The following is a 16,278-nucleotide window of genomic DNA, read 5'->3' on the forward strand; positions in this document are numbered from 1 at the left end:
CCTTGATCTAATGGCTTGGAGGGCTCTACCACAAGTTTGAATGTATCCCTTGGATTGTAGATGAGATTAATGGATGGGAGTGAATATCACGGGTCTAAACCATGGGTGAGAGGTCTCCCCACCCATAAATGCTCAACATGTCCTTTTGTACACCTCAATGTACAATTGTCCCACACAAAGGAGCACTCTCATTGATACACCTCAAATCTGTCTCTAATCCCTTGAATTAGGAAACACTAATTGGAGGCCCTTTTGAGACCCCAAATCTCCCCTAATGATGGCTGGATATCTGGCTATGATTGTATGAGTGTGTAGCAATGTGTGACTTACGCGATGACAATATGTGTAGCAGTGTGTGCACCATCCCATATGATTTTATGCATGTGTAGCTATGTGTGCACCATGTGATGGTATGTGTCGCATGTATGCACCATCTAATTATGATTGGTTGATTTTGCATTGGCTAAATACTGAAAGATTAAATAATATTGGTGATTGATTCCAAGGTTTCTTATGCTTCAAATATTTGCATTATTTATGGATGTTGTGAATTCAATGGAGTAACTCATCGGGCGATGGCTATTGGCGGCAAGCATGATTCGCCATATTTTTGTGCGCATAAGGCGCAACCAGTGATGCAAGGAATAAACAAGGCTTACTTCAGAAAGCCTAGTTTTTGAAATTACTAATGCTCATGTATATATTTTAAATTTTGGAACATTAGTGGCTTAGCCTAAGCATATTAACTAAAGTGCAAAGCAAATTCTATTTCTAGATAAGGCAAGCTATTTTGGAAAGTGTGTGTGTGGCTTATCTCCAGTTCGTGCATGGAGGAGATGTACATGAGCTTGTATCAGTTGTTACTTGAAATTATTGAATCAATCAAATACATAGGGAGTGGAAGATGAGCACCACTCCTATGGGGGGAGATTGCTCCCAGGACGCTTGTTATCTTTTTCATTTTGTGAGTTTTGAAAGTCCATGCATTATTTTGTGTATAGTTTTCATTGTGTTTTCGATGATTTGCGGGTTCTACGAGCAATTCCCATTGTAGAGCTGTAGTTGGCCGAGCTTCTGCATGCATTCCCTGACTCATTTGCCAACAAGCTTGTGTTGGCTTTCAATAACTAGCACAACAATGGACAATGCTCCATCAAGAGCATTTAAAGCAAGATATATAGAATGAAGGCAAGAAGATTTGAAGAGCCATCTCACGATTCAATCGTAGTACCTTGAAAGCCCAACGGGCACTGACACGAACATGGAAAATTTTCACGCTTTTGTTGCTGGTACCTGCTTTGTTACGCTTGTATGCACACAGGGACAATTTCAATATCAAATTGCACAGGGCAATGATTCTTGCTTACACTGAAAGAGCTGCACATGCCATCGGTGGTATGACTTTGCACTTGGCGCTCCACCTACCATTGCTAGCTTTGACTTACACAATGCTGTCGGTAAAGAAACTATAGGTTCTCTTCCAAAGATACAAAGACATGCAACTATTGGTAATAGACAAAATCTCCCTTGTTGGACTAAACACCTTCATTGCAGAGCTGACTCGCGGCTACGGGAGATAAAGCATAATTACCACCAACCGTTTGGTGGAGTTGACGTTTTTCTTTGTGTGAATGTGTGCCAGGCAAGCTCCACAAAGGACTCTTGGGTGTTTCTTGAAAGGTTTACAAATTCGGCTATGTTAGGATCACATTGGAACTTCAAGCTAATCTTTCCTTCGTCAACAAGATCAGAGTCGGTTCACAAACTAATGAAGACATTCACCTCCTCAACAAACAATGCCTCAGAGAACGTCCGCATAAACAAAGCATCCCCCACCTCTTCTACACAAACGCTTCTAAAGATGCCCACAACGAATACGTTTTTAGCATGTTGCAGACACCAACACACATTCTAAAAGCAAAAGGCACATGACATAGAATATGCCGCAAAGTTATTAAAATCCTGCCTGATTCAGGAAGACAATTGGACTACACCACGAGCTCCGCCTAAAACTAGGTATGATCATAGAAATTTGGTCGGGAAACTTGAACGTAGCCGATGGTATGCTCAATGGTGAGGACGAGATCTTCGTGGATAGCCACACTGAATATAAGCCATATGTGTTTTGGATCAAATTCACCGAAATACAAACATGCTCAGAGAACAAACACCTTTACAAGCCGAACATGCCAACAAATTGGACACCCATAGTTCGAGTCATTCAGGAATTCCAAATTGGCAAGAACCACTTCAACATGGTCTCATGTGAATAGTTCCATGTGCAGCTTGCTGCGGCTAATGTTGGAGGCACTAGCATTTGATCCTTCATATACGAGTGCATGGCCTAGTCTACAGTGCTCTGTCTCGTGTGTATGACCCTTCCAACCTTTACCTCCTCACAAAATTAGAACAAAAACATATATAGGTAGACCCGATGGTGCAATAAGAAATCACAAGGTTGAGGCTAACTCGCTGGTGGCCATTTGACCAAAGCCACGTCACAGAGGACAAACCAGGAGACAGAACCCTGCAAACTTTGAACACGCGGTCGCTTCCTCAACATGCGTATGAAATCAAATGCTACAAGTCCACACTCCATGCAACGATACTATGCCTACAAAAAACAAGAACAAACCCAACGACCACCGTTGAGCTACCAGCAATGCTAAACCTTTGCATGCACGATGGTGTGGGGATTGCCACATATTACAAAAAGGAAATCCAACTCCTCTACCACCGACAAACATATAACGAAGGGTGTCAATGTTTACTTGCCATATTCCAGTGGCCAGAGAATAGCCACATCGTTGTCATTAACCTCTACAAGCCGCCCTCTCCCAAAACGAAAATGTTGCTTCCAGCCTGGAGAATTTGCTACAGCTTGTTCCACGCTCTATTCTGGCCTACGCATTGGGTGATTTCAACATCAACTTCAAACAAAACTAGTCCGACTTGACTTGTTTGGAAGACTTCATGCTCCACGATGGCATGCGGCAACTCATCGGTGCACTGACAACCATCTATGGATCCACACTCGACCATATCTGTGGACCACACTAAGAACCAAGAGAAGGTTTGTAGATTCGTGAGACCACTTACTCCATACAACAATGACTCCCAAAGCGTGACGTTTGAGCCCAAAGCAAGAATGTTTAGTTTTCTTTTTAATTTAATTGACGCCATAAATGTAGGCACGCGCTGCAGGAGAGGCCATTTGTCACGTCTTTTTCTTTGCTCTATCGGATGAGAAGAGGCCACTTGTCACATCCTCCTCTTAGCTATCGGCCTTCGGTCTCGTTCCTGCGCTTGCAATGTTGGTTCAGCATTCTGCTGTGCTGCAATGCACCTCATGTCCCAGTCTACCTCCACCTCCGCGGATTTGCCAGAAATTGTCCTTCCGGTCATCGAGGACTAATAGAATCCCCAACCATGTGGCACGAGGGCAGACTTCATTGAGAAAGTTATATTTTCTTAGCAAAATTCATCGCAATGGGCATTCCACCTGGTTCCCGGTGGAATCTTGCGTGGTCAAGAAAGAAAGCGAGACTGCTGAGGTCGGAACGAAATACCAATTTAAACCGAGTAAGTAAAACTTCGAAACGAGAACTGTTTCTATTTCTTAACAAACATGTTTTAATCTGTTGCTTCTAAATAATTATCAGGAATATCAAAAAACCACTTGCTTGCCTTAGCGCAGAGTTGATGCAACCTCAAGATTTTCAGCACTTGTCTGATATGCTTGATATGCCTCTTGTTGTGAATGAGGATGTCATAAAATAAAGACAGCACGTATACAATTCAGCATGTATCGGAATAGAAGTGGTCGGAACATCTTGTCCATCGATGCTTGAAATGTGGTTGGTGCATTAGTCAATGCAAATGACATCATCTTGAACTCATATAGGCCCCCTTTCTGTACGGAAGGCAATCTTGTGCGCCTTACCTTCTTTCACCCTGATTTGGTGATATTGTGACCTCAGATCTATCATAGTGAAAAAGTGACGCTTAAGTTCATCTAACAGTTATTAATCCATCATTCCACCTTAGAGAGACAATGCGAAGACTTTTTTGATGGGCTTGTTGTCAGGCTCCAAGACTATGGCATGGTCGACATCTGTCTTGGGAAGAAGCTAATGTGGCACATCAGTAAAAATATCAGCAAATTTTGAGAGCAACTGCTGCGTATCAACATCCTCCACATGTGGAAAATTGCCAATCTTGGGCTGAGCCAACTGCATTGTGTACAGTGCAGTTTATTTCTTGAGGAATTGCCTTGATGTAATTAGCTACATTTCGGTGCTGTGATACCTTGCAACACCATTGCCTAGACTTTGTACTTAAAGCAAAGAGTCTTGGCATTAAAAGCAACACTAGATGTTTATCCAATCACATTCCAGAACAAGGTAATTGGACCCATCTAAGGCAAAGAGATCACTTGCAAAGGTGTAATTGTGTGTATGTGCTATCCATTGCCAACCTCCACTCTCAACCCACGGTCAGTTTCAGTGGCTGCAAGTCTTCCTTTTTGCAAGGTCTTAGCGCTAATGGAGGTGTGGATACTCTTGCTTGTCCACTAACATATGGACAGTTCTGCTATCAATGTCATGTTAAATTACACTGGGCAGCGGAACAGAAACTGAATGAAGAATAGAGAGTACACAACAAACTGGAGAGGAATAAAATTTTCCTTAAATACTGATGTCGTACAGATGATGGCTCCGTCCACTCGTGCGCTCCCACAGTGGAGCTTAGATGGCAATCTAGACAGATACTAGGTGAAGAGCTACTAGCTGGAAGATTTGATGTGATCTGAACTGATATGATACAATGGACTAGGAAGGTCGCCTCTTTATAGCTATGAGGGCGGTAGTCGGATCAACATAGTTGGTGGAGCCGACCAGTCAACCTAGTCGGTGGAGCCGACCAGTCAACCTAGTTGGTGGAACCAACCAGTCGTTCATGGAATATTCCCTATACCGTCGCCTCGGCGGCTCTCGTCCCCGAACCCCCAACGAGAGCAAGGGGCTCTCACACAATCACCTTTCTACCATCAACAGTCTCATTGATAGACCTCATCTAACATGCAAGTCAGGATCCATCCAGTGTCCCGGGCTCACACATGGCTTCACACATGGCTTATCCTCATATGGGAGCCTTACAAATTGAGCACCTTGGACCACTGATGGTTACCAGGAGGGTGGGGCATTGAGCATATCTAACATGTCACCTCTCAACCTTAGTGACTTGGCATTTTTAGCACCCATCAATGCATAGACGGATATTGAATACAGGCCTGATTGGACATCCTAGTATTGCTACTCCTCCTCAATGGTGGCATCATTCCATGTATGAATTGCTATGCAATGTGGTGCTCAACTTGAGGGAGATTTCACCATGCAAGTAATGCACATCAACGAAAGAAATCTTTAACTAAGAATAGTTTGCACAAGAGAGAGAGAGAAAAGAGACAATGTACATCTGGATATACACAGCCCAAACGGGCTGAATACTGAAGATCGACCATAGGTTGCAAACCACACTCTCCTCTATTGGATTTCAGTAGCCTTCCTTGCACAAGTTTTGAGACAGAGGTGAAGGAACAATGTGCCACACTGCATACTGCATGATCACTCTTCTTCTCTTCAAGTAAAGAAGAGGTGAAGAGTCACTTGTGAACGTGATGGAGATGGAGGTGCAAACTCCACTTCAATAGCCCATTCTAGGGCTAGGTTGGGCCATTTGCAATACTGCGTTTGAAAAATGTAGTCTTCCATTCACAAGGCACTTCCTCCCTACGATGTGGCAATTCAAAGGAGGCCTTGTTGTATGTGCGAGTATTTGGGAGGACTTCATGGGAAGAGTGCATGCAATACAAGGATTTGCACTCATCTCTATTTTATATTCAAAGTGTTGAGGAGGCATGGCCCACATTAGTATTTGTCTCATGGTTGTTTGGAGAGAGGATATATCCAGCTAGAGAGGATCAAGTATGCTGGTTTTCTCTTGTAAACTACATGTGTAAAAACATTATTGTTAAAATAAATCTTGTACCCTTGGTAAGATGCACGAGACTACTTTCTCAAGTCTTGACAAACCCTGAGCAACCGAATTTGTTCAAATAGTCCATACCAACATCTGTGGTCTTATGCAAACTTGATCCATGGGAGGTGCAAAACAATTGATCGTCTTCAACTCATATACAGACTGTTGTGCTCAGAACAAGGCTGACACCATTTGCATGAAGGTTGCAGTACAGAGTTACACATGGATGTTGTGGGTGCCTCCGGGAGATACCTAACTTGTTTTTAGCAGCTGGATGAGTGGATCCTTCCCTTCATATTTTCTCTGTGTATTCATTCAGACTTTAGCAGCTGTATTGGGCACGGTGTTTGGGTTGTTTTTCTCATGTATCAAGAGAATGGAGGGTGCAAGCCTTCTTAGGAGATAGAGGGGTAAGTCTTGTTGCAAAGGTCATCAATGCCTGCTGCATGACTTCTGTCAAGGACAATGATGATTGCTTCAAGGAGGGTGATTTGCTGACAGGGGCAGGTGTTTTGGAGCTTCTTCAAGGCTCAGTTGCAAGTATGCTAGGAGTAAAAAGGTTAACTTGTTAAAGCCTTTATGGTGAAGATGGGAACATCAATAGGTAAAGAGATTATGCTACTGCCATTGTGTTAACCAGGTGGGAGCTTGTGGTCCAGGATTTCTACAGAGAACTTGGTCATAGGGATCTATGTGGTTCAGCCACAAGGATCTCATTGCGCATTTGGATCTTGTGGTCCAGGATTTCTACAGAGAACTTGGTGATAGGGATCTATGTGGTTCAACCACAAGGATCTCATTGCGCATGTATGTTAGTTGGTTACAGATGGTGCCAGAGTAAAGGCAGGTTCAAACTGACCCTAGAGGCATTGTCGCATGGCAGGAATCAGGCTGTCCTTAGCTTCGGAGGGGAATAGCTGGATGAACCTGATATTATTCCCAAGATTGCTTGAGAGAATGCTGGCATGTTTATGATCAAGGAGGGTCGTACCTGCTACTTGGATGGTACTAGTGTTTCGGGATGGCTTACCTTGGCGGAATTGGACTTGGATTGTACTAATGTTTCAAGTACGTCTCCAATCTGTTTCTGAGAGCTTCTTCATGGAAGATTATGGAGTCTGCAATAGCAGGTCAGCAGTATAGTGTTAGGAAGGCTAGTATGGGCTTGCCATGTGGCAGTCCAGTCGGCAGACAGCTGGGGTGGTCGGCAGTTACAGACTGGGTCAGCCAAGTCTGTAGGTCTGGTCGCTGAACCATAAAATAGGTAGGCCAGATTTGGAGGGCGTTCGCTCTATAAAAGGCCCCATGTGGGGCATTGTCAAGCAGTTCAGCCTGCAGCATTTATGCGCTTCCAGAATAGCTATGCACAGGTAGAACAGCCTACTGAGGTGCAAAACAGGGTGGATAGTTGGACTCAACCTCAAAAGCTACTGAAGCCTTTGGAGGCATGCGATGAAGAGGAAATGCTCGCTCTATAAAAGGGCCCATGTGGGGAATTGTCAAGCAGTTCAGTCTGCAGCATTTATGCGCTTCCAGAATAGCTATGCACAGGTAGAACAGCCTACTGTGGTGCAAAACAGAGTGGATAGTTGGACTCAACCTCAAAAGCTACTGAAGCCTTTGGCGGCATGCGATGAAGAGGAAATGCTCCTACAGCAATGGTACAGGATATATTGCTGTTTGTGAAGCCATACCTCAGCGAGGTTGGTACATTTTATAAATAGATTTCGTACTTAGTTTTTATATCAATACATTGTCCTTTTGGCTGTACATCTGAGTGTATCTTCTTCCAGAGTTGAAGTGTCTTTATTGCTTGTATACACAAGGCAGTGAAGTGTCTCTATTATTTGTGTACACAAGGTAGTGAAGTGAGATTTATTTAGGCTTTGTGTGATTCTTGGGCATATTCTTCCGCTGTGGGAGTGTTGGCTACAGCAAGCAACCTCGATCTCTGTTTTCTAACATGGTGTGCCACATCACCATCTCAGGTGAAGTGTACGAGTCAGTGTGCTGCATCATCTTCCTCATGGACAGAGAGAAGCTGTCTTGAACAGCAAAAAACTGTCCCAACAATGTAGGGCTGATCATGGTTCATCTGTTATCACTTGTTCACCTACCTAACATGCTGCTGGCTTAGGTGAGCAGCTCAGTTATGATGAAGGATGACAGAGGGTAGAACATTGACCTCCCACACAGCTGATGCAACTTTGGAAATTTGACACACAGTACGAGTATCCCATGGGTGTCATGTGCAAGCACACCTAGGCGTATAATGCCATTTGGATCAAAAGGGAAGGGGGACCATCTTCAGCTCTAGCCCTCCAGGGGTGGCCCTGCATCCTTGGCACCAACCTTGTGAGTCACGCAAGAATCTTGGGGGCATCGATGAGCTCCTTCTCATCATCTGACATGCTGAGCTTGGCTGTCCTGATGTTCCTCATTTTGCATACATCACTATGTTTGGGAGTCGATTTTTCTCTACACTTGAAGCATAAACTGGACAGATAAGACACGGTTTTGCTGTCTATGATGACCTTCAAATGCTTTTGTTTTCTTTTCTCTTTTCTTTTCTGTTCAGTGTTTCCCTTGACTGCAAATTTATAAATTTGCAGCCGGTATGGCTTGACATAAGGCATTTTAAAATACTGTTGAGGCTTAGGAAATGGGGCTGCTGGCGACCTTGCAAAAACGCCACTGAGCATTCAAATGGCCCCGCGCTGTGGGGTTGTGCGAAAAACTCATCTCTAGCGCCACCAAGTAGGGGCGTAATCACTATAAATGCATAGATGATATATTCCTTATCATCTTTGGGATAGAAGCAGAAATAATCTTCCAGCTTCATGATCCACTCTTCAAGCTCATTAAGGATTCAAGTGTTTGCTTAAACTTATGCATAGTCAGCTTATCCTTGACACCCTTCGCTATATAATTCCTGGATTGACCCCCTCCAACACTCGTACATCATCCCTCGTAAGGATCACATACTGATGAAATGACATCTCATCCCTAATGTTCTTAGGTAGAGCATGATATGTGTGCTTAGCACTGGACAACATGTTATCTGGCTAGCCAGTAGTGCCATTGCCTTGCTGGAACACTAATTATGACTGCTGACCTGTGGTGAGATAGGGGCATGAATTGCTGGTTGTGTACTTGCAAGCCAAACGGCTAGGAGGAGGGTTGGCATCTCTCCCACTGCTGCAAATTATGACGTGACATGATCGCCTCACCAAGCATGGTGACTTGTGGGTTGAACAGGCCAATGGTGCTCATATGAAGACTCACTGGCATACTGCTCCATCTGAAATCAGATGGAGGGATGGAAATTAGAGGGGCGTTTAGCATTTGTCTTAAAACCATCTCGTGGTGTATAGAAGGCATCATGCTCTCCAAGCGATCCCCATGCCACTGCGCCACATGCTGCTTGCCTTGTTGGAAACTAGAGGTCAACTCCCCATCTATGAGCCCCGATATGAGGAGGACAAGGGGGAATCAAACCAGTAGATGGGTTGGACTGAGAGAGGCTGCCATATGGGCAGCACACTCTTGGTGCCTATTTAGGGCAGCTACATGGGCTGTACAGGCCAGCACATAGGGCTGGCAAAGGCCCTGGATTAGGGCATATATACAGCCAAGTCCAAGCCTTGGAGTGGCAAATGGCTGGGGTTCAGCCCAGCAGTAGGTGCCTGCAAAGAGGCCTTATATATGCGATAGAGATGCTGCCTGTTGGTATCAGCCTCGAGCAGGTTGGCATTACCTGCATGGGTCGGGTCAACTGATACGGCCATTTTGCTTCAGCAGTCAACCTGACGGGCCAAATATGGGGGGCGTACGGTCCTATAAAACCCCCTGTTGTAGGGGATCTTGGGCAGATCATCCAGAGCACTCCAGTGTGCATATCAGGCTTCAGCAGCAAGGTGAAAAGCAAGTAGGATACTTCAGTCAGCAATGACTCATTGCACTCCAGTGTGCATATCAATACCCTGTTGGAGAGCAACCAGGTGTGCATAGATAGTGAGCATATTGAGCAGCTATTGAAGCCTATGGAGAGGCACGCAGCGGCAGATTGGAGTTCGACAGCAGTAGGTACAGTAGACGGAGCCTGTAAGTGGTGTCATACCTGGCTGGATCTTGCAGCAGGTGGTGGTACACTTGAGGGCAGGTTTTGTACTTGATTCACCATTCCCATGCATCTATATATGGAGTTTTGGCTGTACACCTGCATGTATTCTTCCAGACCTGGAAATATTTCTTATTTATTTGTGTGCCCACGTGTGATGTGAGATAGATGCTGTGCAGTATCCTGGCAACATTTAAACTCACACATTAGATGACTTGTGGTCAAGGCTCGTGATTGATGCAACGTCATTGTCGTTCTTATGTGATGTTTGAGCTTGAGTTGTGAGCTAGAGATACATGTGAAGATCTCCCACATGTTGGAATCGGAGTCCTAGTGTGTGTGGTCCTAGAGTCTTAGGAATGTCCTACAGTTGTGTGAGTGTGAAGAGTCTTGAGGCCACTTGGGCCACCTCATGTGATTCCTCACCTAGATTATAGGATCTAGATTCTCTTGTGTGTGACCTCATCTATGAGGTGTCTGTAAGGCTTGCCCAGCCTATAAAAGAGGCTATGTACTTGCTGTGATCAATCAATCTACATCATTTCGTGCCTCAGCTCGTCTCCAGTCATGTGTCTCTCACCTTCTTCCCATTTCCATCAATTGGTATCAGAGCGGGTCTTCCCTGACTAAGCCTTACCTCCTACCCAAGCCTCACCATCGACTGCTCTTTAGCCTCAGCATCACCGTACATCAGCCCGTACCTGTCGTACGACAGCCCGTACAGCCTGCCTGCCGCCTGCAAATCCACGTTGTCCACGCTGATGCTGCTGCTGTGGCACTGTACAGCCTCGAAATCTCCACGCTGCTGCTCCCGCTTCTGCTGCGCCACTCTTCTGCTGTGCCATCCTGCGAATCTTCCTCCCGCTTCTGCTCTACGCTATCTTCTACGCTGCGCCATTCTGCCCGCTAACTCCTTCCCTGCGCGCCATATAGTCTCTGCACCTGCTGCTCCATGGTGAACCCGACGTGAACACCTGCTGCTTTGACCGAACCTGCTGCTCCCACGCAACTGGACCTGCGACGGCGCCAGCCATGGAGCTGACTTGACGACTGACGATCTGAGGCCATCAACTCACACAACAGATCTGAGTTGATCTTCTTCATTCGCATCTCCACATGAGCTCCATCGACTAGCAGACAGTCCGTCTGAGATATTTTTTTTTTAAATAAAGATTTTTGCCTCATTTTTGGGTGAATTTGTTGGGGCTTTTATGATCTGAAGCTCCCCTAGTGTTGCTAGAACACTATGCTCTAGGAAATTTTGAAAAGCCCCAATTTTTTGCAAACCCTAATTTTTGCAGTAACCCTAACCCTAAAATTTAGGGCTTTTCTGTTCTATGTCTTCCTTTGGCATAATTGAAGCTTCTACCATGTAAAATTTGGGCCCTTTTTGAAATCTGAGTAAACATTGTAAGGGATTTAGACACTGGCTGTAATAAACAGCTAAGACCTTCCCACCAATGGATAGCATAAAAAACTCCTTGCTCATCGAGAAATTCTCAGGGAGCAATTTCCCAACTTGGCAGACAAAACTCCGGCTTCTTCTTATGCGAGAAGGGATATGGAATATCACCAATGGCAAGGAGCCAAAACCCCAAAGTGATGATGCTAGAATCAGTTGGTGGCAAAACCAAAATGATAAAGCATTGGCTATCATTGGCCTAGCTTTAGCTGACAACCTTATCCACCATGTGGATTTTGATAAGACAGCAAACGACGTTTGGGAAAAATTAGAGAATTTGTTTGGAAATAAGATCAATAATTCCAAAGTATTTCTCAAACAAAAACTCTTCAAGCTCAAGATGAAGGAAACTGAAACCCTCAATGAACACTTGAGCAATCTTGGGTCAATTCTCCAACAATTATTTGCCATCCGAGCCATTGTTGAAGATGATGATCGTTGCTGTACTTCTCTCCAGTATTGAAGACATTTCCAAGTACAATGAGATCCTTGCTGTCCTAAGAGTCAGCCGCAATATGAGCTTTAAGGATATGGTAGCTCATCTCATTGATGAGGACCGTAGGCTTACAGAGAAAGCAGAATCTTCCTTCGAATCTGGCAAAGCATTCTTTCTCAAGAATAAGCCCAAGAAGAAAGGAAAACCTCTTAAATGTAATCACTGTCAGAAACTTGGCCATCCAGAGGATCGTTGCTTCAAGAAAATGGCAAAGGTACAAGCCAAAGAACATGCCAATCTGGTTGTGGAGCAGAGCAAGGACGAAGACGATGAAACTACACCTTCTGGACAAGCCTGCACTGCTGCTATTTCTGGTCTATCCCTCCATGAGGTGATAGATGAAGAGTGGGCTTTCTAGAGTCATGTGTGTTAGGTACTCTGCCTTGGGTAGTCCCCCTAAAATGTTGTAATAATTTGTCATTTTGTGTGCCTTGTCCTATAAAAGGCTCCACTTACTTCCATGTACCGAGTTAGGAGACAGGGGGGGTTGTTATGTCTTTCCTTTATCAGGCCTGGCTGCATTCCAGGATGTTGGTGTACTCCCTAGACCTATGAGTTGGTCATGCATCCATGCTCAGATTTGAGTCTCTGATCATGTTGACACCTAAGCCATGAGAGTGCTTGGTTCAACCTCTGAATTATGCTCAGTTGTTAGCCTCTGAGATTGCCTGGGATGCACAGTCTGGATACTGTCATAGTCTCTCACCCTAGCTCCGAGGGGGGGTTTTTTGGAATTGGAGTCCTAGTGTGTGTGGTCCTAGTGTGTGTGGTCCTAGAGTCTTAGGAATGTCCTACAGTTGTGTGAGTGTGAAGAGTCTTGAGGCCACTTGTGCCACCTCATGTGATTCCTCACCTAGATCATAGGATCTAGATTCTCGTGTGTGACCTCATCTATGAGGTGTCTGTAAGGCTTGCCCAGCCTATAAAAGAGGCTATGTACTTGCTGTGATCATCAATCAATCTACATCATTTCGTGCCTCAGCTCGTCTCCAGTGATGTGTCTCTGACCTTCTCCCCATTTCCATCACCACATGCCTTTATTTTGAAGTGCAGTGGAAACAACTTGATTCACCCTTGCTGATCAATGTGCTGATCAAGTTGCTGTCGATGTGCAAAAGATTGCCTTGAAGCATAAAAAATAACACCTCCGAAAATAACTTGTTTTTCTTTCATGGTGTCGGCGGAGCTTGAGTTGTGAGCTAGAGATACATGTTGAGATCTCCCACATGCCTTTATCTTGAAATGCAGTGGCAACAACTTGATTCACGCTTGCTGACCAATGTGCTGATCAAGTTGCTGTTGCATGTGCAAAAGGGTGCCTTGAAGCATAAAACATAGTGCCTCCGAAAATAGTGCCTGTGCTTCTAATGATGCAGATAATATAGGACGGAAAGACATTCCTGTGCCACTTGTGAGTGTCTGCATTGTGGCAGGCAATTGCTCTTGCTCTGCAGCCTCCGTTCATGCATCACTGCCTGGCAAGGACTGCATCAATGCCTAGCAAGGACTCACTTAAAGATCGAGGTCCATGCTTTGGTGCCCGGATACTTGTTCACCCCCTTCTTTGCTCCTCTCGCTCCCGCTTCAGCCCCTCGCCACCTTCGCCACCTCCTCTTTTTTTTTTTTGAAAACTTCCAAAAAAAAAAAAAAAACTCCTCGCCATCTTAGCCTCTCCTTCTCCACCTCCTGGCTGCCTCTCCACCTCAGGCTTCCACCCCGCCTCTCCACCACCTCGCACTGGACGTGCCTCCCATTATGGGGGGGGGAACCGGTGCTCCTGCTCCCGGCCGGACACTAAGACCTGCACCTACACCCCAAGAGAAATGGGGGACAAAGCCAAGAAAGACGACAATAACAACAATAAAAAGCAAACGACACAACTGAAATTGGAGGATGTGACCACATGTTACAACCGAAGTGGACTCAGGGTAGACAGCAAGGCAAAGGTAGGACCCGCCTCAGCTTCTTCAGCCTCTATCTCTACCTCAACCTCAACTCCCGCTACAGTTTCAGTTTCGTTTTCAGCTCAAGCCTATGCTCCCTCTATCTCTATCTCTACTTCGACTTTAGTCCCCGCTTCAAGCTCAGCTCTAGTTCCAGTCTCAGCTCTCTCTACATCTACGATCAATGACATACTCATGCCCATGGCGCCGGTTGTTTCCTTCCCCTCCTCTCCTGTTACAGCTCTCGCACAGCTTATGACCCCTACTTCGGAGGTGTCATACACTGTTCTGCATTACGCTTCACTCTCCCCTCTCCCTCTCAGTCAGTCCACGCTCCCACACCCCGTTGAGACTGCCTCATCCATTCCACTGTCATCTCCGTTCCTCACTTAGTCACCGTCCAGTTTTCGGACTCAGTCCCACACTTTCATGCCACAGTCACCACAGTTTCAGCATGGACATGGGTGGGCTGATACACCAGAGGCCCGTGAGACCTTGCTCATGGAGATACATAGTTTCCGTGAGCGTGAGATGGAGTTGACTTGCTTGTCCGCTTCAACCAGGAACAGAGCCGCATCATACAGGAGCAGGCTAGGGCCATTCGGGAGCAGGCGGGTCTTATTCAAGGACTCATACAGGATATCATGCAGCTCCAACAAGAGGTCACAGCCATACACACTGTCCCAGGGAGTACCCCAGTGGTCGAGGCACAGATTGTGAGCATGCAATCTGCTCTTGAGGAGACTTCCAGATGGGTTGACGTGGCCAAACGGGAACCCGCAAGGGCAACCGTTTCGGCTACCCTCATGGAGCAGCAACAGAGAGCCAGCGAAGCTCTCAACATCAGAGTACGCGGGATCCCACGCACTGAGGCTACACCAATGGTAGATGTGACTGCGTTCGTGGCCGCTACCTTGGGTGTGGCGGAGCACAAGATGGAGAGGGCATGGCGGGTGGGGAGAGATCCCAACCGAGTGCAACTCCTGATCATACGGTTCCATGACACTCAGGCATGACTTTCAGCTCTACGACGTAGGTCAGTCCTTCTAGATTAGCTAGGGATCTCTATGGATGAGGACCTCACACCTCTATAGGCTGAGGAGAGGCACTTTTTGCTGCAGCAGCGGGATCCGGCCCAGGAGGAGGCGAAGTGGGTAGTGGTACGAGAGGGACGACTTCTTACAGGCCCCTGTAGGGCACCTGCCCCCTCCCCTACATAGGGAAGTGGGGTCTATGAGACTCAGATATCCTAGACCCTGTCCTGCATCATTTGGAACTGTAATGGTACCTTATGGTCAGAACCAGGGAACTTCTCGAAATCCTATATAGGCCACGATAGTCTTTTATACATAGACACATCAGAGCCGAGAGCGCCCTCTTCCAATAACCAGCAGATATACATGGGAGTCTACCTACAGAGATGAGACGAGGGGTATAGGAGGAGTTCGCGGTTCAGGTGGAGTTGCAGTCCTTTTCATATCCACACTTTGGGGGATCATTTCAGTAGAGCAGAGAGACACACATACCAAATTTTTTTGGATTCGACACATGGACAGCCGGGATCTGTTTGTCCCAGTTTGCTACTTTCCCCCGGAGACCTCCCACTTTGCCAGAGATATCCAAGGTGATGATGAGACATCCCCATTTGCTGCCCTTTATCAGTCCATTGTTGACTTTTCTAGCCGCGGAGAGGTCCTTCTAGTAGGGGACTTCAACGCAAGGACAAGGGCCCGTCAGGTACCACTTCTTGACTTCAGAGATGATTCCACCCTACTGTCAAATATTGACCTTGAGGAGGCAGGTATGCTACGGGTTTCGGCTGACAGGCGAGGTCCATTCTCAGCTTATGGGCAGGCCCTATTAGACCTCGACAGGATACACGATCTCATGATCTATAATGGTCTTGACAGATGGCCTGCTTTAGGTGGTTTCACATGCTTTCCACATGGGGGGGCCTCCAGTGTTGTTGATTACATCATGGGATCCTCTGTCTTCACATCTCGCATTAGTGACTTCACTGTAGCACCTCTCCCCCCAGGGGCTGATCATACATATCTTTTCTTTAGCATCTCCACCTCCCTTCGCACAGCACGTTCCACCTCACTCAATGCTTACTCCACCTACCAGGATATACGCTTTGATCGTGATCACTCACCTTCTTACTCTGGCCGTCTGTACATACTTCTTGCTTATATTGACTTCATACCCCTTTTAG

The 16,278-nt window shown here is 46.0% G+C and overlaps 1 protein-coding gene across 2 annotated transcripts in view; it reads left to right on the plus strand.

The window, feature by feature from the left end:
• Positions 1-3,209: 3,209 nt before the first annotated feature.
• Positions 3,210-16,278, plus strand: part of LOC147883032 (insulin-induced protein) — a 118,101-nt gene continuing 105,032 nt past the window's right edge. For both annotated transcript variants that reach the window (XM_087399682.1, XM_087399683.1), the window contains exon 1: positions 3,210-3,582. In XM_087399682.1, coding sequence (XP_087255808.1) covers positions 3,312-3,582 — 271 coding nt within the window. In that variant the 5' untranslated portion in view covers positions 3,210-3,311. The remainder of the gene's footprint in view (positions 3,583-16,278) is intronic.

This window comes from Dipteris shenzhenensis, chromosome 28 (assembly GCF_047967505.1).
Source record: "Dipteris shenzhenensis isolate YYH24624 ecotype China chromosome 28, Dip_SZ_1.0, whole genome shotgun sequence".
Classification (NCBI taxonomy): domain Eukaryota; kingdom Viridiplantae; phylum Streptophyta; class Polypodiopsida; order Gleicheniales; family Dipteridaceae; genus Dipteris; species Dipteris shenzhenensis.